The sequence below is a fragment of the Pipistrellus kuhlii genome, unplaced genomic scaffold (genome assembly GCF_014108245.1).
Source record: "Pipistrellus kuhlii isolate mPipKuh1 unplaced genomic scaffold, mPipKuh1.p scaffold_m20_p_2, whole genome shotgun sequence".
In the NCBI taxonomy this organism is placed as follows: Eukaryota; Metazoa; Chordata; class Mammalia; order Chiroptera; family Vespertilionidae; genus Pipistrellus; species Pipistrellus kuhlii.
Genome location: NW_023425515.1, coordinates 184,004,845 through 184,032,158, shown reverse-complemented (window position 1 = coordinate 184,032,158; position 27,314 = coordinate 184,004,845). Strand labels below are relative to the sequence as shown.

The 27,314-nt window shown below is 39.7% G+C and overlaps 1 protein-coding gene across 8 annotated transcripts in view; it reads right to left on the bottom strand.

The window, feature by feature from the left end:
• Positions 1–27,314, bottom strand: part of USP48 (ubiquitin specific peptidase 48) — a 63,692-nt gene that overhangs the window by 20,461 nt on the left and 15,917 nt on the right. For 4 of the 8 annotated variants that reach the window (XM_036443809.2, XM_045585061.1, XM_036443814.2 and 1 more), the window contains 13 exons: positions 26,812–26,920; positions 23,887–24,020; positions 22,909–22,991; positions 19,419–19,598; positions 17,925–18,053; positions 16,604–16,753; positions 12,548–12,745; positions 10,166–10,280; positions 8,934–9,064; positions 6,982–7,053; positions 615–739; positions 367–489; positions 36–97 (listed from right to left, as the gene is read on the bottom strand). In XM_036443809.2, coding sequence (XP_036299702.1) covers positions 36–97; positions 367–489; positions 615–739; positions 6,982–7,053; positions 8,934–9,064; positions 10,166–10,280; positions 12,548–12,745; positions 16,604–16,753; positions 17,925–18,053; positions 19,419–19,598; positions 22,909–22,991; positions 23,887–24,020; positions 26,812–26,920 — 1,611 coding nt within the window. The remainder of the gene's footprint in view (positions 1–35; positions 98–366; positions 490–614; positions 740–6,981; positions 7,054–8,933; positions 9,065–10,165; positions 10,281–12,547; positions 12,746–16,603; positions 16,754–17,924; positions 18,054–19,418; positions 19,599–22,908; positions 22,992–23,886; positions 24,021–26,811; positions 26,921–27,314) is intronic. The other 4 variants (XM_036443811.2, XM_036443812.2, XM_036443810.2 and 1 more) reach the window with 4 other exon arrangements.

The following is a 27,314-nucleotide window of genomic DNA, read 5'->3' as shown; positions in this document are numbered from 1 at the left end:
CCCAAAAAGAGAAATAGAAACATTTTGGATTCTACCTGACAAATTTCCGCCATTCTTCTACAAAGAACTGTGACACAATGTAGAGGACATCTGTATCCTAGAACAGGAAATCACATTAAAGCAGCCAGCACATCATCGCATTCTTAACCTGAATCCTTTAGGGGAAAATAGTTTTCCATGCACTAAGCTTTATGAATAAAATGGAAACACAGCCCGTCACCAAGAAACAGAGTTAGAGTAAAGCCCCCTGATTAGAAAAAAACTAGACAAAGAGAATCAGAGCAGCTCAGGGTTGTTTGGAAACAATTCAGCAGAAAAGCCTCTGACACACAAGACGAATTCTCTCCTTGGAGGGGACCCTTGTACCTCTGGCCAGTTACTAAGACAAGGTCTGCTTTTGTCCTGGAATAGATTCGGGAGCGAAGTCTTTTGCTCGTTTGCAATCATCTTATGTAAGGCTTCGTTTTCTTCCCCTTCTCTTTCTAAAATCTGGAAGAGAATGAAGCAATCAACCACCTCCTGCTGACAGCACGGACCTGCCTCCCCCCACCCTGGGCAGAAGAACCAGGCTCCTACTGGGAAGTGGGCGCAGGGAGGAGCCTTGTGCTCAATACCTTGCACTGCGAACAGCATTCTTTGTGACTGGGGAACTCGGGCGCCTTGGGGAAGTACTGCTGCAGTTTGCTCCAGGCCTCTGGAGAGACAAGCCTTCTGTCGTTTTCAGAGATGCACAACTCCCCTAACACACACCAAAAAAAAAAATTTTTTTTAACATTTAAACCAAAAACATCAATGTACAGCCTCCAAAGAGGATGTTTCCTATTTCTTAAACCTAAGAAATATATTCTCTCTTCTAAAGTGTTTAATTCTCTCTCTCTTTGGTTTCAGAAGTCTCTGATTTTATTTTCTCTCATTCTAAAGGAGCCGTTCCTTTGTGTCCTTCATTGTATCTGTGGTTGAAAAACCAGGCCATAAAGACAGATGCGTGAGACCAGCGCCATGCATGTTTCCTGTCTGTCTTCCTGCCGGAGGGGGCTCCCGGGATCCTGGGGGCTCTGTGTGAGGCAGGGCTGCGGAGCAGCACTTGGTCTCCGCCCACACTCCCTCACAGCTTCCTGCAGGCTGCACTTCCTCCCGTTTGGTCGCGCTGCTTCATTGAAATCGCCCTGAATTAAAGTGGTATTTTCAAGGTGGTGTCCAGTCTCTTAAGTTACGGATTCAGAGATAAATAATTATCGACTGTACAACTGATAAACTGTGTCCAGAGAAGATCCTGTTAGTTTCCTACTGTCATCACCCCACTCCCTGTGGATCTTTAAAAACCCACAGAGAAAAAAACAGGACTGGTCACCACCACCCTTCCTCTTCCCGGAAGGCCGTGGGAATGGCCAAAGGGCAGAAACCTGCAACCTCAGCAGCCCCTGCCTCTCCCCCAACTCTACCCCTCTCCACCTGTGGTTCTCATTTTCATTGATTCAGCTTCTCCTAACTGATGAATTAATCAACTGTCCCTATGTACTAAATGGGTCATTACCCAGAGAACCATCTGTAAGTTCCCAAGGCCATATGTTTTTCTATCCCCGTTTGCCAGGCACCTTCATGTTTGTTAAAATAAAGCTTTCTAAAAGCAATGATCATTCTGCCCTCGTCAGTTTGGCTCAATGGATGGAGCACTGGCCTGTGGACTGAAGGGTCCTGGGTTTGATTCCGGTAAAGGTTTGATACCTCCACTGCAGGCTCCCAGCCCAGGTCAGGGGACATGCAGGAGGCAACCAATCTATGTGTGTGTCTCTCACATTGGTGCTTCTCCCTGTCTCTCCCTTTCCCTTCTTTTCTCTCTGAAAGTCAAATATCCTTGAGTGAGGATTAAAAATAAATAAATAAAATAAAAGTATATATATAAAAAAAAATCTTGAGACACACACCAGTGAATATCACTGGTTTAAAAAAAAAGTTTTTACTAAAATAAAATAAGTATCTTCTTTGCTTCATGTGTTTTATATAATAATAAACAAATTGAGCATTAGAAAAATTAATATACCTAGGGATGCCACAGCTGATGAATAATGAAGTTGAACTATGAACCCAGGTATGTTCATTCAAACTCCATAATTTCTAATACTGATAAATATATCTTCATAATTGCCACCCTTCGCCTCTTATTGACCTTCGAATAATCCCAAGGAATTATCACTTTGCTTTAATAAACTTAATGCCAGAGAAAAATGGGTCACAATGTAAAATTTAACTTTCTTTCTGAATAGGCTATTAACTTAAATTTCCTCTGGGGCTATAAAAACTTACTCCAACATGCATACCCTAAGACACAATTAGGGAATATCTTTAAAAGATTAATTGATTATCCAAGCCTAGTATAGTACATCTTTATAGTGAAATATAATGCAGCCATAATAAGGAAAAGTATATTTGTATGACCTGATTTTCTAGAAAGCACTCCAAGGCAATTAAAAATAATTTTAAGTGGTTTTTTTTCTCCCTTCCTTCTTAAAGAAAAAAAAGAAAAAAAAGAAAAAAAAGGAAAAAAGTCTTCCTCTGTACATGAGTGGTATAACTCAATTTGTTTAAAAAAGGGGAATTCTGTTACAAAAAAATAAGAAAATTCAGCCAAAACCTGTTTGGCTCAGTGGTAGAGCGTCGGTCTGCGGACTGAAAGGTCCCGGGTTCGATTCCGGTTAAGGGCATGTACCTTGGTTGATGGCACATCCCTGGTAGGGGGTGCGCAAGAGGCAGCTGGTCGATGTTTCTCTCTCATCGACGTTTCTATCTCTCTCCTTTCCTCTCTGTAAAAAAAAATCAATAAAATATATTTTTAAATAATAAATAAATAAATAAGTAAATAAAAGAAAATTCAAAACAAGCACATCGGGGGTGGGGGGGGGGAAGAGATTCGGGGGCATGTGCCTTGGTTGCTGGCACATCCCCAGTGGGGGGTGTGCAGGAGACAGCTGATGGATGTTTCCCTCTCATCAATGTTTCTAGCTCTCTATCTCTCCCCCTTCCTCTCTGTAAAAAAATCAATATATTTAAAAAAACAAAAACAAAAAATTGCATTTACTTTCAGTTGCCTCTTGAACCACCACCAAACCACAGTAACGCGAGTTTTTAAAGAGATTTAAAATCATAATGATGGATGAACAGAACAAAGAGGGAACAACAGCAACAAAAATTTTAGAAGCTTAAAAGCAGACAAATGACCGAAACCGGTTTGGCTCAATGGATAGAGCGTCGGCTTGGGGACTGAAGGGTCCTGGGTTCGATTCCGGTCAAGGGCATGTACCTTGGTTGCGGGCACTTCCCCGGTGGGGGGTGTGCAAGAGGCAGCTGATCGATCTCTCATCGATGTTTCTAGCTCTCTCTCTGTAAAAAATTAGTATATTTATATTTAAAAAAAGCAGACAGATAAAACATGAAAAATGAATTTTAAATCGGCAAAAGTCAAGAAATAAGAAGATTTATTACACTGCACAACTGCCTAGAATTGTGGTCACCTGAAGTACAGGTGGAGCTAAAAACAAAACAAAACAAAACAAAACAAAACAAACACCCACAATGGATTAGAAGTCTATTGAAGAGGCAGTTACTATTTTCTGCATCCTCTAGATTCTACAGATAGCTGCCCCTCTACCCACAAGGAATACCTTCTCTGGGGACATATGAATCAGCCCTCTGCACCAGGGGCACAAAGCACAGAGAGGAGTGAGGCAATGCGCTGACAGAGGCAGCCTTCTAAGCCCTCTTCTCTCTACTCCAGAACAGGCACAGCCATGGCTGCACTTCCAGGCAGGAGAATGGATGCCTATGGAGAAATCTGAGCAGCCCAAGAGCAGATACTGACATCCGGAATTTCCCAGTGAGGCCCTCCTGGGTGCACCCGGCCTCCACAAGCATCTCACACATGAGGGAGGGAGGGAGGGCCTGCACCAGGACAGGCCAGGGTGAGATGCCAGTGAACACTGGGAATAAAAATCTTACAAGCTGCCAAAAGGGAATGAAAAGAATCAATTACGATAATGGACAAATGGCACAATGAAAGATAGTGCAAGTCCTTTAAATTTCTGAAGTAATTTGAGAAAATTATGCTCGTAGGTAAAACTATCCATTAAATGTGGTGATCTTGAGCAAATGACTCTTAAATCTCTAAGCCTCAGCTTATTTACTCATCAGTACAACTGATATGACAGTAATACTGAACTCTCGGCACTGTTTTATAGACGAGTTAATATCTACACACTTAGAAAACTACCAGCATGGGTATAAACATTCAGAAGATGACTACTATCATCATCTCACTAGTACTTGTATTCAGTACTACCATCACTACCACCATTACCATCACCATCACATTCTAGGAACAAATCTATGTATATAAAAGGCTAATATGCAAAGTGTCTGACTGTCCAACTGGTTGCTGTGATGTGCACTGATCAACAGGGGCAGATGCTCAAGGCAGGAGCGGCCAAGCTGCAGTGACTTGGCAGAGGCAGTTCTCGGATGAAACAGAGCTGGAATATCTCACGGGGCTGCAGAATTCTACCTCTGGCCTAGGGTTATGTTGTTGCTGCGGCACTGGTTTACTGCACACCTGTGTTTCTGTTCCACACCCTGTACAACAGCAACTTTGCAGAATGCCTTCTCGCACTCCGGGAATCCTCAGGGGACAGAAAGCAGGTTTTGACCTGATCCCTGCAGACCAAGCCAAGGGACCCTTCCTGCTGGAGGAACCCACTCATTCCACAGATGCCAGGGTGGGGGGGATCACAGGAGGTTGGCTCCAGGGCCTGCTCAACCCACCTTGCTCAGTCCCACCCCACCGGCCACCTTCTAATTAACTTCCTTTCAATATGCACGAATCCATGCACCAGGTCACTAGTTTTAATATAAACCTAATGAGTGAAGTTAATCTGATCTCAGAGACACAGTACATGGACAAGTGATGTCCACAAAAACAGTAGTTGAGAACTATCATTTAGCAAGAAAAGGCTAACAAGTACCAGATCAAGCTAAGGAACTAAAAAGCAGCTCAAGTACAATTTCTGCCGAGGAGTGCAGCACATGTCCTGAAATCACATTCAGCTCTGCCAGGCTTTCTAATCAAAACTGTAATACTGAAATGACAAGATGAGACAGGAGGTGGGAAGACAGAGCAAAAGTCAGTGGGCGAAGGAATGAGTTGACGATCTGAGTTCTGGCACTGTTTCAACAGTAGGACAGATCACAGATCAAGCATTCCTCAGCTCTCAAAAAAGGAAGGCACTCATCCTAGGTCCACATCATGCTGTGAAGGTAAAATAAGAGATGACAGAAAGCATTTCGAGAAAAACTCATCTACTTTTGGCTATTTACTCCGCCTCCCCCTATTTATTTATTCAATCTGTCTACCACCCAGGAAGCCACTTCTCTCACTTTTGTGCTCCTGCTGTGACTTCAAAGTATAAGGTGGACAAACTGGGCTGTAGGTGATGGGACGGGAAGGAGAGATGGGTTTGGGATGCAGAGACTTAAATCCAAATCCCAGGATGGCCTCCCTCACCACCTAGCAGTGTGGTAAATGAGAATGCCACTTAGCTAGTAAGCTAAAGTGCAGGGAGACAATATCCAGAAAGATTAGCCTGCAAGGACCATTCAGGGGAGAATTGTCACCACTGTCATCCAGGACCCTTGATATAAAAGGGCTACAGTGCACGAGGGTGAGATATTACGTATCGGTTCATGATGAACCAATGAAGTGAGAACCAGAATTAGGAATTTATTAGGACCAACAAGCATTCTGAGATTGGGCAACATTAACACACAACAAGAAACACACATGCCCTGGCTGACGTGTAGCTCGGTTGGGCTTTGACAGGTACACCAAAAGGTTGATCCTCAGTAGCGGGCAGGCAGAAGGCAGCAATTCAACGTTGTGCTCTTACATAGATGTTTCTCTCTCCCTCTCAAAAAAACAAAAAACAAAAACGAAAGAAATGCGAAGATGTGGATTAGAAGAAGAAATCAAGTTTTTAATAGGGGTGAGGGGTCCTTACATAGTAGAAGGCTTTGAAAAGCAGAGACCTGCTTGACTTTCAGAGTGCTAACAGAATAGATTATCATGTCTCATATATAAAGAAACCCTTGCAAAATATTACTTACTAGTAGTGAGCTCTAACTAGAACCAAATAAGAAATACATAAACAAATAAATAGGAGTGTCTAAGAAACTAAACCAAAAAATACCCATAATAATAATAATAACCCTATATATTAAAACCCAAATACGCAAATCGATACGCACTGACCACCAGGGTGCAGAAGCTCAACACAGGAGCTGCCCCCTGGTGGTCAATGTGCTCCCATAGAGGGAGCACCACTCAGTCAGAAGCAGGCTCATGGCTGGCGAGCACAGTGGCGGTGATAGGAACCTCTCCCACCTCCGCAGCAATACTAAGGAACAGCGAGCAGAGAAGTAAGGAGCAACAAGCAGGAAGGCATAAGAAGTGAGGGGTGAAGGGTCCCTAACAGCGAGAGGGCGCATACTGGGATGAGGCAACCCCCGCCGCACCAATTTCGTGCACCAGGCCTCTAGTAAGAAATAGATGAACACTGTTCTCAAAGTGTTCAAACTGGACAAAGACAGCCGTGGGAAACAACTAGAAGTCTTCCTTTCCACTCAGATAGCCCTTCAAGGAGACAAGTGACCAAAAAGTTCCCTCTCCACTAAATATAGGAAAAATCCTATTTTGTGTACATATACATATATTGCAAGGAGTGAAGAAAAGGTGTGTGAGGCACTGGCCTGAAATCAGGCAGTAGAATCTAACAGTTAAGAAGGATATGAGAATAGAAACATCAGAATCAAGTGCAGTTTAGAAAAACCATGGCTGCTGTATTATGGCCGAACTCTTAAGAGAAAGTACAGAACAGTTAACAAAATATTTACAATGTGCTCAAGTCTGACAACAGAAGATTTATGCTTCTAGCTTACCATGTGGACACAGAATGTCTTCATTAAAATTTAATTCCTCCTCTTCTTCTTTTCTTTCTTCCTTTGATTCATCTAATCAAAGGAAACACGGAGAGTAACTTGCTCTGGCTGTTGTATTTAAAGGTCAAAGTAGCAGAGATAATACTTGCACAATTTTGAACAAAGAAAACGTTAAATAAAACATTCTTAAAATTTGACCCAAGCAATTCCTACACAGTTCTGCTAAGTGTTATATTTCTTTCCTTGAAAAGAAAAGGGACTATCTGAATGGCAGTTTAACTTTTTAAAGAATTAGATTATGCAAGAAAATGTAGCTTTTTCCCCAAAAAAATTTAAAAGCAATTTACATATCCTTCCATTAATTCTAGTCAAGGTGTTCAAAATGGTGTCATAACCAAGTTAATAATCTGCATGTTATGTCGTTCTCTTATTTAAAGGGTTGAACAGAAAGCTTTAGAGGCCAATGAAATAAAAACCTAACCTTTAATGTCAAACACATATAATAAGAACTTTGCTTATCTTGTTAACATTTCTCTCCTACCTAGTATCTACTTTTCTTACTTGCCCACGCTGTATCAACATCAATTTTTAGTTTTATATACCAGGAACATGATCAAATAAGAGAAGTCTTAAGTATCAGGAGATCAGAATAGTTATGATATCCATGGGTTTTCCAAGTTAAGAACACAATACATTTTAAAAATTAATTAATAAAAGAATAATTTGTAAAATGTTAAGAAGTTCAAGTATAGAGAAATGAGCAAAGGAAGGACATAATCAGGTAACTCTGGCATCTGTCATATATGCACAAATAACAACTCAAATATATGAGGAGGGCTGACCTCAGTGATGGTTTTAAAAGATTTAAGCCTTGACACTGCTAAGTCATTTTTCATCTTCATTAGTCTGGGGGAAAAATGGATGTGACTGATGTACTCTTTACATTGATGAAAGCATGAGGAAATAACTTCTGGAGGAAATTTACCACTGTGTGTCAGTTATAGCAATTATATATGGAGATAATTCTCTGGTCCAGGAATTTCTACAAATTCATTTGAACTTCAAATTTAAGTGTTAAAAATCATAGTTTAAAACTAATAATGGCTTTGGTGTTTTTATTTTCTCAAAGGGGTATTGACACCAAGGCCACACCAAGCAAAATGGAATGATATATGGCTGAATGCAGAAAATGAAAGTATTTCAGTAAAATGGTTAAGACTATTAGAATGGTAAAAATACATGTAAATAATATTTGAAGATGAGAAAAATTAAATGAAATAATTGCTTATGGATCACTAATTTACCTCTGAACTGATCAAACCTCTAGTTTCCATTTTTAATCTAAAAATAGTTCCTATGCCTTAATCTTCCTTGGTATCTTATAAAACATGGATTATAAAATTAAGTTTAGTGGTTTGCTGAGACTAACATAATTTCCTATTTGAAAGCACAGCTTTAAAACAAAAACAACAAAAAAACTCAGCCCTATCTGGTTTTGCTTAGTGGATAAGGGTCCTTGGTTGCAGGCACATACCCAGTAGGGGGTGTGCAGGAGGCAGCTGATTGATGTTTTTAACTTTCTATTCCTCTCTGGAAAAAAAAAAAAAAAGCTATCCAAAAGCTGACCGCTCATCCGAAGCCCAGGCTTCTCTACTTGAGGAAGGCAGCCTGTCAGTGTGGCCGATAATCCACAACCAACACGTCCTGGCCTTGCAGCACACTCTGCAGCTTGCAGCAGCCCCCACTTCCTGAGCTGCTGGACCTTTGACCTTTGCTCGATGTCATTAGCTTAAACACTTTTCATTTGTTATGAGGCATTTTTTTAGAGCTGTAGGTTTAATAAAAATGTTCTTTAAAATCACACGGATTGGAATCAAACCAATTTTACTAAAAACAAATGTTTACAATTTTGTGGTAGAATTCAGGCCACAGACACAGGTTCTAGAAGGTACCTTTATTCAAGGTGTTGCCGTTCATTTTTCCGTTGCTTTGGTCTGCGTCACCATCTTGCTCATCGAGCTGCTCAAGAGCCAGCTGGCGCCAGCTGCGCAAGGACGATTTTCCCACCCAAAAGCCATCGCTGCTGGGAACAGAGAGAAAGTGAAATCATGCATGTCACGTTTCCTCACATCCTCCCCTCCCTTTTCTTCCTTCTAAAGGCCACAACTAAAAGGAATCTCAAATATTCAAAGTCTGCTGTTATGTACACAATTTCTCAAACCCACTTCCTCATTTAGGCCATTTTTACTCCTTATTACTGAACTGCAGGTACTGTTTTCCATCCTAAACCTTACCCTGCTTCTCCTAATCCTCATTTACATTTATTCCGGTCACATCAATCAACTGGCTGCTTTCTTTCACTTGATTACTATTCACAATCACATACAGCTGTGCCTCTAAGTATACAGAGACGCACTCACATATATACATCCATGTCTACACATAAACACACATTTAGGCTGTTTGTGGAATGACTAAAAACGGTCAACTAGATTAATCTTTGTTTGGGCAATACACAACTTAAAAAAAATCCAGACATAATAAATGCCATCTGACTCTATTGTATCTGAATCCACAGGTACTATAGGGAGTGTGTGTGTGTGTGTGTGTGTGTTGGGGGAGGGGGGTGCCCCGCTCAGCATACTCTAAAACATGGTGGCCAAACTTCCAGGCTCATGGACCACCAGTTGGCGACCACTGCTGTAAAGGATCCTGGATGTTCCTTTCCTTTCTTTCTCAATTGGATTGACTGGGCTGCATGTTTCTCACAAGGATGTCTGCTGGGTACCATTTGTTAACACACAAACTTCATTCTGTAGATCTAAGGCGGACACCACCAGACCAGACAGTATGAAGTTCCACCACGGCTTTCCATAATTCCATGCCTAAACACAGGCATGCACCCCTGCCTTGTTCTGACCTGGCCTCAGGTCCACATCTCTGCTTCTGTCTTTCTAATGATGGGATACTGTCGCAAAGGCCGTGTGACTCAGCTTTCTGTGTCTTTACCACACTGGCAGTCACAGCAAAACTTAACGTGGTTCTGCCATGCATATCATCACACTTCTCTCTTTAAAAAAAAAAAATCCAATTCCCTCTTATCTAAAAATAATCAGTTACCGGGTTAGTTCTTCTAATTGTTTTTTCTTAGTTTATCATAAAAAATATACACGGTGGAACATACCCCTTTATGGTTGTTTTTAGCAGATTAGTAACAGTCTTATAATCTTCATTTAGTTGGTTCTTCAGTCGCAGCACACGACAGCGCTCTACTACACACTCCTTGCACAGGGCTTTCACTAGGGCCAGAGAGAATGAAAGAAAATAGTTTACTCACGTACAGATTTCCTGTCAAGAAAATGTTCCACCATTTCAGGAAACACAAAAGAATTCTAAACCAAGGTCACAAATGCTGACAACACAGCAAATTGATATGTATCACCCTCGCTGGTTTCGCTCAGTGGATAGAGAGCGACAGCCTACGGACTCAAGGATCCTGGATTCAATCCCCAGTGGGGAGGTGTGCAGGAGGCAGCCAATCAATGATTCTCTTTCATCACTGATGTTTCTCTCCCCCTCTCCCTTCTTCTCTAAAATCAATAAAGATATATATATATATATATATATATATATATATATATATGTATGTATATATATATATGTGTGTGTGTGTGTGTATATATGTATGTATGTGTGTGTGTGTGTGTGTGTGTGTGTGTGTGTGTGTATATATATATATATATATTTTTTTTTTTTTTTTTTTTTTTTTTTTTTTTTTAAGCCGGGACCGGTTTAGCTCAGTGGATAGAGCGTCGGCTTGGGGACTGAAGGGACCCGGGTTCGATTCCGGTCAAGGGCATGTACCTTGGTTGCGGGCATATCCCCAGTAGGGGGTGTGCAAGAGGCAATTGATCGATGACTCTCTCTCATCGATGTTTCTAACTCTCTATCTCTCTCCCTTCCTCTCTGTACAAAATCAATAAAATATATTTTTTTTAAAAAGATATTTTTTTTTTAATTTTAAAAAGACAGTGGTTTCTAAACATTAAAAAAAAACAAAAAACCCTACAGCAGAAGGTACAGGTTGAGAAGGTAGGTGATTTCAATTATTAATACAATGAATTTAATTCACTCTACCTAAAATGTTTATATCTACTTATGAAATCAGTATTTTTAACGTTAGTGAAATATTCTACCTTTTTTTCCCTATCTTTCTTCCTCTCTCCCTTCTCTGAAATCAATAAAAATATTTTTAAAATTGCTATATATCCTAAATTATTTTGTAATGTTAATATCAACATAATAACACTGTTATAAGAGGTAAAATGCTATATGTCAAAACTATCTGTACCATGAAATGCAATTTTGGATGCCAATTTCACAAGACACCAATCAAATAATGGTGCGGTGGGAAGTCAGTGCATCTGACAACCATAAATGTAATGTTAATCGTTTTTAAGAGATTCATGGGAATACTTCAAAGCCCAGAACAGGAAAGGGAAAACAAAAAGCAAGGCCTGCTTTAAAGCACAGTGCCAGGAATCATAGAAATTTTACTTTTTGGAAGATCATCCCATTGCTATTTATTGATTGTGAATAAAAAAACAGAAAATTCCAGATGCGCACAAGCCCTGGAGCATATAGTTAAGTGCCAGTTTTTATGCAGAAGTGGTTCATGGTCAGAAAATAGCGTTTATTTTAGGGGGCGGGCGGGAAGGGGTAGTGGTTTTGTTTATTAAGAGTAGAATCACACAGATTCCATTCATAAGCTAAGTAACAATGTGCACATCACATACTGACAGAAGTCACTATAGCAGGGATGCGTAAGATCTATAATCAACTAGACCAGGCTTCAAGTACTTTGATTTAAAAAATAAATATATATTGCCGAAGCCGGTTTGGCTCAGTGGATAGAGCGTCTGTCTGTGGACTGAAAGGTTCCAGGTTCGATCCCGGTCAAGGGCATGTGCATTGGTTGCGGGCACATCCCCGGTATGGGGTGTGCAGGGGGCAGCTGGTCGATGTTTCTCTCTCATTGATGTTTCTGGCTCTCTATCTCTCTCCCTTCCTCCTCTCTGTGAAATATCAATAAAATATATTTAAAGAAAAAAAAATTATATATATATATATATATATATATATATTTACTATATATTTTTTAGAAACAGAAAGCATCGATTTGTTTTCCTATTTATTACATACATTCACTGGTTGATTCTTGTATGTGCCCTGACCATGGGTCAAACCTGCACTCCTGGTGTATCAGGTGATGCTCCAAATGACCTACCCAGCCAAGGCTCAAGCATAAAGCAACAAAATCCTACCAGATGATTTTCTCAAAAGTATCCTATTCCGTCTGCTTTGAAAAAGATAAAAGCCCATTGAGCAGTACCAGTTTCTTTCCTAACACCATAACTATACCATGTATAATGCTACTTCTGCTTTCTTTAGTAAATCCTTCTTGCAGTTTAAGGAACCTTTAGTTTGGGTCCAATGACCATGGAGACCACATGACGAGGACCTACAGCATCACTCTTTTTTAAGCAGAGAAGACATCGGAAATTACCAGTGAGTCTCGGTCCTCCTCCGTATCTACTGTAGAAAACGTCAGCTGCATATTCGGATATCCTCTTCATGATCGATATTTTATCGGGGTGCAGCTTGTCATGGGAACAAAGGCAGGCATGGTTATCAATAGGCTTGGTAGGTGTCGACTCATCCAGCCACTTCTGCAGCCACTCGAGAGAGACAAACTCATAGGGCTCTGAGAAGAGAGCAAGGGAAAGAGCCTATGTATTTTCACAGCTTTTAAACTACGTGATACATTCATTTTTCTCAAAAGACAATGCAAACTCTGTCCAAAGTTCGCAGAATCAGAATCATTGCTGAGGGGGAAATGTTGGATAAATATGACACAGAGCTCCGTTTAACTACCCTATCCTTCCTTCCTCTGGTTTCAAGCTGCTGTGTGACGGGGGTGAATCTGCTGAGTGCCTAGGGGATCGGCTGGTATTATTAACCACATTCTACAAAAGAGGTATCCACAGAGAGAAGTGTCTTGCTTGATAGCACAGCAGAGCTTTGATCAGGACACCGTGATTGTTGACAAGCCGCTCCATGCTGGCTCGCAAATCACATCACCTCATCCCCTACTGTGTATTCCATAAAACCCTTTTCATCAATCCTTTTCATCAATATATAACATACATCTGAAAAGTAAAAGAAGCCTGACTGAGTTCTAAGTCAGAGATTAACCCCATCGGCGATAACCGCACTTTAACGGGCCTGTTTCAGTCACTGAATTTTTTTTCATCCAAGATGATATGGGCACATGGAGGAAGAGGTAACTGATTTCCCCACCCAATCCATATCATCATCTATTTATTATTTGTTTCAAGGAAATAAGCGACTTTAAATGAATTCCAGGATGAAATGCACTAGAATTGAATTTCAATTTGAAGTAGTAAAAATTAAGAAAAAAACAAACACCTCAACCTGAGTTTTAATTTGGGAAAACAAGAGTCCCTGAGTTCCCTACAAGCCAAAATTAAAGGTAAAGGGCCAGCTTTGATTACTTACAAAGATCTCCAGTGAGTCCAAGCATAAAACATAGAAGAAAACATACAGAGGTTGAATTTATATATTTGTATTATATACTACTTCTGATGAGATCTGAGGGATGGACAGTTCACCTCAAAGCCCATTTTTGAGCAATTTTAGACTTCTCTTGAGTTACAAATCTAGAAAACTAACTCCCATCTTACGTTTAGCATAAAACATTTCAACATTTACAAAAACAAAGTTCAGGATTTCTGGATGCTTGTCTGTGCGAAAACTGTACTGATCAGCTCAGACACGGCTGCAGAGGAAGAACAGGTGACTGACTACAGGCCGAGACCAAGGTCTAATCCAAGTTCTGCCACCAAGAGACTGAACTTGAGCAAGTCACTTAAACTCTCTATGCTTCATGTCTTTTATTTGTAAAATGAAGGTAATAATACCTGCCTTCTACCTACCTCACAGGGATGTTGTTGAATATAAAAGATAAGATATGTGAAGCATTTTGAGCTTTTTGGAAGAAAAGAGATACAGAAAAGTTAATTATACAATTCATACAATATATAAAAGAGGAGACCTTAAGATTTAGTAGAGGTAACATGGCCATGGCATTTCACAACATATAATGATACGGTTAATGAAATTTAAAATACCTCTCGTTTTATTTGCCATTTATCAAGTTTAACTTGGCAGAGATCGAGTTAAGAAAGCGAAATCCCTCTCTAAGAAAGGAAAAATCAAAGTCTTAGCATGTCTGACTTTTCCCCCCCGCATATAGTCACTTCAATTAAAATTTAGTAATCTGAAGGCTGTCAAAGGCGGGAAAACAGGATTTCCACACAGGGCAACTTTCAAGGGTTCACCAGGTGTTCTTGTTTCCCCCACACCTGGGGAAGTATCTGCTGTTTATAAATGAAAAAACAAGCCATGAGAATCTTGACCTTTGTAAGAAATATAGGGAAACTAACAGAGCAAATAGCACTGCCTGCCAGGGGGTGTCTGCTGGGTCAAAGCCCAGAGCGCCTCAATCCCGGCCCATGCAATGGCAATGGGACTCAGAGGCGATCAGTTCCAGACATTTTCCAATCCCCATGCCAGAGTGAACTTCCCAGTGAAGCTTCCTGTTTGGGTTCAATGCACTACAGGAAGATTAGAAAAATCATGTGTGGTGTATAGTGTGGAACAGAGCGGAGACTGGGCCTAGAATTCTGGTGTAAATCCATAGTCCCCAGGTGTGCAGAGTTGGGCGCCAGTTTCAGTGTGCTGAGAAACCCATGGAAGGGAAGTGACTGAGCTCTTTCTTTCCACTTTCCATCCCCATCACATTAAAGTTGGATCAATCTCTGCCCAGAGCGTCCCTGGCAGTCAAGGCCTAGCATCCGTTTTAATGGTTAAGTCAGAATCCACTTATGGAGCACTTTTTTACACCACAAATGTTTCTGCCCGAAAGAAAGGCTCCTGGGAGGTTCTCAAAGACGTGCTCTGCTTCTGTGATTCGCAAACTAAGCACTGCCTTCCAGAGGCATGGGTAAGCCAACTCGCCAAATGGCGATAAACACTCTTTTTAATGATCAATCTGGAGATAACACACTGTATAAAATCTCAGCATTTGACAAACCAGCAAAGCTTATTGTTACAATATTTACCAAAGGGAAATGCACATTTGGATTCAAAGTTATAATATTTTAATGCCTGGATTTTGAACAAAATATTTTCTTTTGGAGCATTATTAAGTCTATAAAGATTGAGTCATTAAAAAATATTTAAAATACTTTATCTACAGATAATTTAATATTATTTGATTACAGCACAGTCCTTACAGACGGAATGAAAACAGCCAAGAGAAGCATAAGCATGTGCTGACTTGACATCTTTGGACCATGCGGATTTACAATATAAAGAGTGGTTCCAAAGAGCATTTTCCTTCAGACTCCGCAAATCCTTTTCTCTTGTCCAATGAATAATGAAAACGGACTAAAGTTCAATAAATTGACTCCCAGTTCCGAACTCCAATGACTGAATTTACAACTTTGAATCATAGGTTCATTTCCAAATCATTTCCAAGAAAATTAAGGTCAGTTTTTAATTCTTTAGGACAATCCCAACCCTTGAAACAGAGAGACAGTAATAGTTTACAAAGAAATCTCAGAATCAAATCATTTACGAAGAACTTTTAAGCCCTGCCCAGTGTGGCTCAGTTGGTTGGAGCATTGTCCAGTACACGGAAGATTTTGGGTTCAGTTCCCTATCAGGGCACATACCTACATTGCACGTTTGATCATCTGTCAGGACCTGTAGGCGAGGCAACCAACCCATGTTTCTCTCTCCTTTCCCTTCTCTCTAAAAATCAATGAATATATCCTCTGGTGAGGATTTAAAAATAAAGAACATTTAAGGGGTATTCCTCAGATTTAGTCATTTATATTCATCTTTTGTTTAAGGTTCTAACAGTAATGGATAATTAAGATTATAAAAAAGACAAAATACGTAAGTACAATTATGCTTTAGTGTTTATGTTCTAAAATTAGGATTAAATTGCCTCTCTTAAGCAGAAATTGGGTTTAGAGGAATTCATGTCTATGAAAGGACTAAGACAATATATTTCTACAAATGGCATACCAGCTTTAAAAAGTTGAGGTTTCCTTTTTATATTAAATTTCAATTTAACCTAAGAAATAGTACTCATATTAATAAGAATGCCCGTTAATACTGCAAGGGTACAAAGTACAAGGAAACCAAATAGCCTGAACTGCCTCCATAGTAACCCAATCCAATTTGTCCTCAAGTTACTATCTCACAAAATAGGAATATCTATTTTGTCTTATATAAAGAGTGCTGACCTAAACCTTATAATTAAGAGCTTCCCATTTTGAAAAGTACATGATAATGAAAATTATATGAAATGCTACACATCACATTAGTGCTGGTTTACATGGCAATTTTATAGCATACAAGGCTGGCATTAGTGAGTTATAAGACGGGGAAGGGAAAAGTTCGTACACATTTGTGAACACAGAACAAGGCACTCAATGGCAACAGTGCTGTCCCAGAATATCTTACAGACCAGCTCCAGCAGGTAACCTTTGGTACAGCTCCTTAACCTCTTCGTGCTTTGCTTTGCCTTTGTCCACACTTTGCTTACGCATCTCGGCCATTTCCACACACCACTCTTCAAACTTGGAATTATCCCGATCTACCAGCTCTTGAAGAAAGGCTGTTCAAAACAGAAAGAGAAAACAAAACCGCTTTATCCAGTTTCCAGACACCGAACCACGCTGGTCTCTAAATTACATAAAACACTGGCTCATATTTTGGAGGCAGTTTCCTACTGTGGTCTCCTTTTCTGTTAGAGACCCCCAAACTGCAGGCAAAAGTGAAACTGAACAGACACTAGAGTGAGTCCCCACCTGGCTATCCATGGTATTACAGAACCATGAGCCGGCTCGAAACACAACTTCAAGATACATGCTATGCCCTGGCCAGTGTGGCTCAGGTGGGTGCCATCCTGTGCACCGAAAGGTTGCCGGTTCGAATTCCGGCAAAGGCAGCACATACCCAGGTTTTGGTTCATTCCCCAGCTGGGGTTCATGTGGGAGACAGTGATGCTATTATCTGACATTAATGCTTCCCTCTCTCTCTCTCTCTCTCTCTCAAAACCGTAATAACATGTTTAAAAACACAACACACACACACACACACACACACACACACACACACACACACACACACACACGGTGCTACAGAGCACAGAACAGTATAGATAAAATGGCAACTCAAGAATTCTACAGGCCAGTAGCAACTCTTCTTTTTTGAAATCTAGAAAATGCTTACAAATTGAACAAAATAAAACAAAATTGTGGTTTTAAAGTGTTTTTATTTGATTTCAGAGAAAGAGTGAGAAAAATCAATGGTGAGATAGAATCACTGATCTACTGCTTCCTGTACTCTCCACACTGGGGATATCAAGGCATGTGCTCTGACCGGGAATCAAACCATGGCCTCCTGATTCATAGGCTGACGCTCAACCACGGAGCCACACCAACCAGGCCCAATCTGCTCATTAAATACTTCTGGATTGCCTATTGGATTTTTTTAAATTGCATTTTTTTGGGGGGAGGGGAGGAGATTGTTTTTTGTTTGTTTGTTTGTTTGTTTTTGTGAGAGGTTAGGGAGGTTCAATGGAATAGTTCTGTTAAAGGATTCCCTATTTTAAAAACTCACTACGTTAGAGTAAATTTGTAATGATTATATCTACTTTCACCAATACTAACAATATGCAATCAATCAACCTATATTAACAACAAAAAACAATCTGTTCCTGTCCCTGACCTTCCAGCATGGTGTTCTAAGATACTTGCCTGACACAATAATGGGAAGTGGCTTACCTGGTACCTGGACGGACGTATTGGGCTTTTCTTGAGTCTGAAGTCTATAAACCAACATGTATGCGTTCCGAGAGCAGTGAGTTCCTTTGCCACACTTCGGTTTACGTGTCTGGGACTTGGAAGGTTCTGCTGAGGGAAAGAAATCAAAGATGATTAAATCAGAATGCTTAGTTTGTTTATTCTTTCATGGGGTGGGGTGGACTTAAAAACAATTCCTATAATATATGATCAAGAAACTTATATATGATCTAAAACATTAAAATGCAGCACAAATTTAGCAGGCCCTACAGATGTATGAATCTTTAAAAATGTTTCCTCCCTCCACCCCCACTACCTTGCCTGCCATATTCCATTCTCAAAAAATGGTAAGTAGTGTTTTTCATGAGAACATACCTGGAACAACAATAAAAGTACTACTACTTGGGTTTTATTTTAATATTGGCCTTAAATTATAAAAATAAATCCAGACTTAATTCAATTGCCCAAAGAAATAAAATTAATACACTCTCCAAGACACTCTAATTAATAAAATTAATACACACACACACACACACACACACACTCTCCAAGACACTCTAACATGAAATGTTCTACCTGGCCTATAAATACCTACTATTCTTGTAAGAGTATTTTCTATATTTAAATCACAAGAATAGTCAGCACTTGGAGATCTATAGAAAGATTGTCCACATGCCTTGAAAGCCAGCCAAGCCAGCCAACTGCCATGCTCCACCGATTCTTTGGAAAAGTGGTTCTGATTCATTAAAAAACAGTGGCACAAAGACACACGCTCATTCCCATTCCTTTTCCCTTATTTAGATCCCGTCCAAATCTCATCGAAAAATGACAACTGGAAAACCTCAGCCAGAGTACTGGGAAAACCATGTACTCCCTTCAGGGAATAAATGCTTCAGGGAATAAACGGGTATTTTGGCCTAAGAAAACTATGTTGATGAGAGCTCCATACTAAGATACTATTTCAAGAAGTACTTTTTAAGGCAGACTCATCACTACAAAATGGCAAAAAGCTTCCTCCCCAGAGGTGCTGCTCCCCGCTCCATGGTTGGGATAAGACATTCAACAGGAAGGAGTAAGTACGGTCCTTGAAGCAAAGTTCCCTTGCTGTAATTAATGCCAAAAATAAATTTCCCGACCCAGAGAAAGGACTACAAATCCTACATATTAAATCTACTAGCCATCATGTTTAGTTTAATACTTACCATCGACTCCGTCTCTCCCAATTAACCTGATAACTGAAAACATTTAAATATTTGCCTTCAAACATGACATTATGGAAACCACCTCTAGAGCAAAATCTTTTTTTTTTTTTTTTAATTCAAGCATTGCTAATAAAAGATATTCAGAGATTATGTTTAATAAATACAAATATCCTTGACAGCCCATACAATCTTGGACCATAATAACTTATCACAAATATTTCTGGCAAAAAAATATTTATATTTTAAAAGGGCACTCACAACTTAAAGGTTTTACCTAGATCTTCCTCAATCCCTAGTTGTAATTTCTTCCCCTCCATCTTTTCTATGTCTTCATCGTTAAACTTATACCATTCGCCGGACTGTGGATCTTTCACGTGGGCGATGTAGTGGCCAGAATAAGCACTCACTCCTCTGTGTATGAGAACTGCACTGAGTTCATACACATAGGATCCACCTAGGAAAGAAGAAAGTGAAAATAAAATTTGGGGTAACAATATTTTTTCTTGTACTCTAAGCCTAAATAATAATGAATGCAATTCTTTATGCATCTGATAGAATGCTAAACATGTCACCTAAGATTAAAAGAAATTAAGACTTACATGATAATATAAGCTCACTATATTAATTCTCCATCCCTTCATAGACAGGAAAAGCTGTGGCATCCTGGGTACTCAGGGTTACAAAGCTACTCGGTATTATACTTTGCCTTTCCTGGGTAATTTGCCTGAGTGATATACTTAACAAAATTCTGTTCAAATTCTCCAACTTGTTACAAAAATCAATTACGCAAACTAATGAAAGATGACTGCAAAAGTAAAAATCTACTGCTTATGTAAAAGGACAATGTTTTCGGGGGGGGGGGGGGGGGGGGGGGGAAAGGAAGTCATTAAGAAAACCTGCCTTTCACAATAGGTATAGGTAAGACAAGAGAGAAAACATTAAAAATCTATACTGATTCTTCACTCAGATTTCTTCGTAAGCATTAAGTTCCTATTCTCCTTTAAATAAACAAGGCCTACACAGCCAATCAATGATTCTCTCATCACTGATATTTCTATCCCTCTCTACCTTTCCCTTCCTTTCTGAAATCAATAAAAAAATAATTTAAAAAATTAAAGCCTACACAAAACATCCTGTTGTGCCAGTGGTTTGGTAAGAAGGCTTTCTCCATACAGCAATATATCAGCAAATGAATATTTATATTTTAAGATACAACAAAGTATTTTAAAGTTAGAATATATACTTTAAAGATTCTAAACTTACCACATTATTTGTGTTGGAAAAAATCACTTCTACATTTTATTATTAAAAAAGGGAAAACAATTCATTAGCAATCTCACAGATAAAACTATTGATATTTATACCTGCAGGATTTTTCTAACAAATATCATTATCTTTCCATATCATTTAAATATTCTTCTAAAAATTATTTATAATGACTATGTACAAGTAACACACTATACTGGACAACTCCCATACTGTTCAATATTTAGGCTGGAAGCATTTTAGGGACATTACAAACAATAATTATTAGCTTTGTAGTAAAAATCTTTGCACGTTTCACCACTATAATTTCCTTAAAACTGTAACCAATCACTCATTCAACAAATACAAATGATGGACACGATTTAGGCACAGAGAACACAGGAAAGGACAGTCACAGCATTCTAGTAACTCAGTAGAAGACAGTGATGCAATTAATAGCTGTAGCAAAAAATACCTAACCCATCCCAATTGAAAATCATTTAGAATTTAAAATACTCAAATGCATTAACTCATTTACACCAGGAAACCTGTGTGTTTTTTAAACCAGGAATTCTTCATAGCATTTGCTTTTTTTAAATCATCACCTGAGGATATCTTTCCATTGCTTTTTTTTTTAAAGAGAATGGAAAGGATAGGGAGAGTCAGAGAGAAACATCGACATGTGAGACATGTTGATTGGTGGGATCAAGCCTGCAACCAAGGTGCGTGCCCTAGACCGGAACCAAAACTGGGATCTTTCAGCCTGCAGGCCAACACTCTATCCACTGAACCAGATAGGCTGGGGCAGTATTTCCTAAATTATTAATGATGACAATAAACCACATAAGTATTGGCATTAGCAATATTACCCTTGTATCCTATCACATTACCATTGTTGCTGATAAATTTTATACTCAATTTAAGATGATAATTTTTTTCTTTAAATCCTCACCCAAGGATATGTTTTTATTGATTTTAGAGAACAAGAGGGAGAGAGAAACATGGATCAGTTGCCTCCTGTATGCACCCTAACCTTGGATGGAAACTGCAACCTGGATGTCTGCCCCAACCTGCAACCAGGAATCAAACCCCGGACTTCCCGGTGTACAGGACCTCGCTTCAACCACTGCGCCACACGGCCAGGGTTAGAGCGAAGGTCACTTATTTGTTCGGCCAAATTTAACAGTGACACAGTCTGTGGTCAGCAGTTTCGTTCTTCCAGGGAAGATCCAATTTTTAAGCCACATTCCTGGCAAAGCAGCATACATTTTAAACCTCACATATTTACCACATGGCTTCCCACCCTCCCCACAATCATTTCTTTTCAATGTTTTGTTTTATGGCTTATTTCTGCTGTGATCTTTTTGTGTAAAGAGACAGAGTTTATTATGTAATTTTGACATCAAAAATTCAGTGGGGGGAGGTGTGCAGGAGGCAGCTGATCGATGTTTCTTTTCATTGATATTTCTGTCTATCCCTCTGTAAAAAATCAACCAATAAATAAAAAAAGTACAATCAATCTTAAAAGGGAAGTAAAACAGTCCTTCTAGTAAGAGCAAGATGTTGGTTTTCTCTGATAAGAATCACCCTGTTTGGTAAGGTCAAGGCTATCAAAAGAGAAAGTACAATAGTAAACTATTTCTTGTTGAAACTATCTCATAACATCCTAGAACTCTTCTCTCCAGTGGTCACAGATATGAATTACAATATACATATTAGAATTATGTCACCTAAAGTTTTTGATAAAAGGTTTTTAAATAAGTAAAAAATGTGGAGGTAGCTTGGAGACAATCTACTAAAAAAATTATACATACTGACACTTAAAAGGTAGAAAGCGTGGGTTCAGAAACAATGAAATATCTTTTTCATTTTTTATTATTTTACTAGAGGCCTGGTACATGAAATTTGTGTGTGTGTGTGTGTGTGTGTGTGTGTGTGTGTGTGGGCGGGCCCTGCAGGGTGTCCCCCAGCCCCGCATGCACCCTCTGGCAGTCCGGAAACCCACAGGGAAGCAGCCTAAGCCGGCAGTCAGACATCCCTCACAGTCCAGAGCCTCCCTTCTCCTTACCGCTCAGTTCACTGCTCCTTAGTGCTGATGCAGAGGCCAGAGAGGCTCCTGCCATCGCTGCTGCGCTCTCCAGCACAGCCATGGGCCTGGCTTCTGGCTGAGCAGGGCTAGCCCTGTAGGAGCACACTGACCACCAGGGAGCACCTTCTGCGTTGAGCATCTGCCCCCTGGTGGTCAGTGTGCATCATAGCAACCAGTCCTTCTGGTCATTCTGCCATAATGGTCACTTAGGCTTCTATTATATAGATATCCTTAATTATGCACATATTGCTGAACCATCTAATCTGTTGTGTGCCTAACTCATAGAAAATGAAGTAACATCTCAGCTCACCCAGAAAGCCTTTGTTCCCAGAGAGTAATATGTAGCAGTACTATTCTGTACTCATCATAGGCAGATCATAAGTTATGATCTCTGAGCACTATGATTATCACTGCTCAGTAAAAACATTACCTTTATGTTCCACATATGGCTCCATATCCAACAGCTCTGAGAAGCCTATGTAGGTATTCAGCTTTTTCTTATGTCCAGTTTGCCTAAGCAAGAGAAAAGCTAATTAGTTATATTTAAAATAATCATAAAACAATGCATAAGCTCTGTCAGCTATCTTAATCAACTCAACAGATTTCTTTCTTCAAGGACCCATATAAGCATACGTAATACTGTCTTTTGGGCAAAATAAACCAATCACTTAAGAGGTATGAATTTAAAGTGCTAATTCCAAACACAGCACTCTTTTCCAGAGCTTTGGATTTGATCACAAAAGGAAACCACAGATTCTCCTGCTTTTTCATGGAAGAAAAGACTGGTTTTAATGATAAAATAAAAGATATGTATTCTCATGGAGGTGAGGGTACCATAAGGAGCAGAAAATGTTACTCTAGTTCTTAATAATACAGAATGCCAAGGTAATTCAGTTTCTACCTAAATGTCTGCTTTTCCTTTGCACCTTAAAAATAATTACTTAGCCGAAACCGGTTTGGCTCAATGGATAGAGCGTCGGCTTGGGGACTGAAGGGTCCCGGGTTCGATTCCGGTCAAGGGCATGTACCTTGGTTGCGGGCATATCCCCAGTAGGGGGTGTGCAAGAGGCAGCTGATCGATGACTCTCTCTCATCGATGTTTCTAGCTCTCTATCTCTCTCCCTTCCTCTCTGTACAAAATCAATAAAATATATTTAAAATAATAATAATAATTACTTAGAATAAAAAGGAGTCTCCACTTTTTCTAGTTCTGAATTTTATGTCTAGCTTCTTTAAGAACTTTGTGATAAAATCATGAAATACGTGCATTTCAAATCAACAGGCTCCATCTATAACTTTCACCCTCAAAGCTAAATGACAAATTATAAGCATTTCATTGCCTGTCTACAGTAAAATCTGCACATTATGCCACAATGAGCTAACAACACTACCACTTGCACATACTTACCTGTCAAAGACAAAACGCATGAGCTGCAAGTTCAGAGTGCAAGGAAGGCTTAGCAGTCGGATTTTCCTCGTTGCATTCTGTTTACTTTGACAGTTTTCGCAGAAGTATCGATTGTCTCCTTCTAGTCTTTCTTCCTAATACGGAATAAGACATGTTTTAAAAACTAGAAGATAGAAAGATTTTTAAAACTGATCACAGAATTTCAGCTTAATTAATAGCTCCCATTCAGACTGTTTAAAACCAAGCTACTCTAAATAATGAAGGACTTATGTAAGATAAAAAGCACTGCTTTCGTCTTTTTAAAATTGATGTGCCTCTTTTCAAACTGTATGATTTTTAAAAAAATATTTGTGTTTGGGTCCTCTGTCCAGTTAATGCAGATTAGAAGATTATAAGGAAATGGGTTTTAGAAGCATAGAACAGACTGCAGAACCTCAGAAAGAAGGGGGAGGTGTGGGAGGGAGAGATCAAAGCACTTGTATGCATATATGCATAACCCATTTGACACAGACAGTAGGGTGGTGAAGGCCTAGGGCGGGTGGTGGGGCATAACAGAAGGGTTCAATGGGGGGGAGGGAGGAAGAAGGGGTCATCTGTAATACTTTCAACAATAAAGATTTAATTAAAAAAAAAAATAGCCATAACCGGTTTGGCTCAGTGGATAGAGCATTGGCCTGCGGACTGAAAGGTCCCGAGTTCGATTCCGGTCAAGGGCACGTACCTTGGTTGCAGGCACATCCCCAGTAGGGGGTGTGCAAGAGGCAGCTGATCGATGACTCTCTCTCATCAACGTTTCTAACTCTCTCTCTTAATTCCTCTCTGTGTAAAATCAATAAAATATATTTAAAAAAATATATAGGTATGCATTTTGATGCAGCTTAATTAATTTAAAAATATTGAATAGGTACAAACTACACTTGGGCACTACAATATAAAATTATTATATCTATCTATCTTTCTACACACACACATGTGCACACACTGTTAAAATTATTGAACCACATAAGAGAAAGATAAGAGTGCAGGAAAATCAATGTTATATATAGCTAAGGGAAGTCTCTTTCTACATTTTTCCTTTTGTTTCTATAAAAGCTTTGATACAGATTACTGTAAATAATACAAGACTGGCACCACCACTTTATTCACTTTTCTCCAGGATCTCACATTCACTTGTTTCCCTCTTAACTCACTGGCCAGTCCTCCTTCTCCTCAGCATCCTCTGCCCACTGCTCCTATCTCCCTGATTTCTTCATGCTTGAATGTCCCAGGTCTCAGTCCTTAGCCCTTGCCTCTTACCCCTGGGGATTTTTTAAAAATATATTTTTATTGATTTCAGAGAGAGGAAGGGAGAGGGAGAAAGAGAGATTGAAACAACAATGATGAGAGAGAATCATTGACTGGTGCCTCCTGCATGCCTCCTTCTGGAGATCGAGCCCACAACTCGAGCATGTGCCCTTGACCAGAATCGAACCTGGGATCCTTTAGTCCGCAGGCTGACACTCTATCCACTGAGCCAAACCAGATAGGGCATCCCCAGGGACTTTATCTAGCTTCAATTTATCCCTCAACTATGCCTCTCAAATGTAGCATGCCCCAGTGCAAACTCCTGATTCCTCTCCCAAACCTGCTCCTCCCACAATCCTCCACATCTGGGTTACGACAACCACATTCTTCCAGGTGCTCAGGCCAACCTTAGTAATCCTTGGTACCTCTTGCTCTCCATATCCAACCTGCAAATCTCATGAGCTCTACTCTGAAAATACACCTAAAATGCAAACACATCATCTCTTCAGCTAACCCTTGGTCCAAACCACCATCAGCCTCTGTCTGCCCTACCCACATCAGCCTCGTATCAAGACAGCACCCAGTTATCCTGTGAAAGAGGCCCCATCCCTCCCACGCTCACAACTCTCCAATGGCGTCTCATCTCACTCTAAGTAAAAGTCAAACTTCTGACAAAGGTGTACCAGGCCCTGTCAAAAACGGTCCTTGGTTGTCTCTACAACTTCATCTCCCGTCATTCTCCCCTTGTTTGTTTCACTTCAGTCACAAAATATCCCAAACACGCTCCTCCCTATTCTTGCATGGCTCACACCATCGCCTTCTGTCACTTTGTTTCTAACTGTAACCAACCTCATCCTCATCCCTGCTTTGCTTTTCTCAACAGCACACGTTATAGTAGACACTCTTTGTATTCTCCTTGTATTTATTGTACTGCCCCGCCCTGATCCCAACACCGTTACACTAGAAGCTGCTTAAAGGCAAAAATGTTTTGTCCGTTTTCCTCACTATGGTTATCCCTGACAGCTGAAACAGTGCCAGAACAGCGACCACTCAACACCTAGCTGAGTGGACTCAACAAATGAGTGTCTCCAGCATCTAATGGTTGTACTAAGGGAGTAGGAAACATACAAAAAAACAGTAAGTTCATCTATTATGTTATGTGTCCGTTCCTACTTGACAGCCAAGGTTTCCGCCTAGCAGCGCCCCCCGCACCCCAACAAAAGGAGACCACTTTCACATCAGTACGTAAATCTAAATATACAGGAAGTAGAACATCAAGGGGCGGACCTGATGAATAACCAGTGATGTAAACACTATTTACATTCAACACATTCTAGCTCTCATTAAATGAAAATGTAAATTAAACAAAGTAACAGCTTCAATTCCCTCAAACACTCTACCACCCCTGATCATACTGGAAGTTTTTATATACAAAAAATAGCCAAAAATTATTTGAAGATGCAGCCTGCTTCAATACTTTATAATTTACTAAGGTTCTTCTAGAATCTAGATCATTACATACCCAGAGACACTTCATATATAAAAAATGTTGAAATGATTTTATCCATTAAATAAAAACCCATTCAGAATAGTATTTAACTGTTAATGAGCAGAAACAATATATACACCAAAACTGAATACCTTCAAAAATTCCGAGATACAATCTGTTAACTGTTTGTGGCCTTGGATATTTAACTCCAGTTCATAAAACTTTGATAAAAGCTTAGATTCTCTGCCACACTGACTGCAACTGCAATAAAATAGTGATAAAATTAAGATCAGGGTGGGAAAAACAAAGTTCTATTGTTTTACATCCTAGAAATACGGATAGAAGCATTTATCCCCTTAGTCCTCTTTCACAGAAATTATTCACACTATCTATATACTTAGTAAATAAGTAAACACAGAAAGTGATTGGGGAGGTCATGTGTTTTATGATTAGGAAAGTTTCTAAGAGTTATTCTATATTTACTCTTAGTATTCTAGCTGACTTTAATCTTACTCTTTCAGCTCATGCCACAGCCATAAAATAAATGGCAAGTGCTAAACTAGACAAGCTTCCCAACACCTGGATGGGTTCAACTGTAACTATCAAGATAGCTGTTTACATGTTCCCATGGCAACGTCTATAAAAATACTTCAGG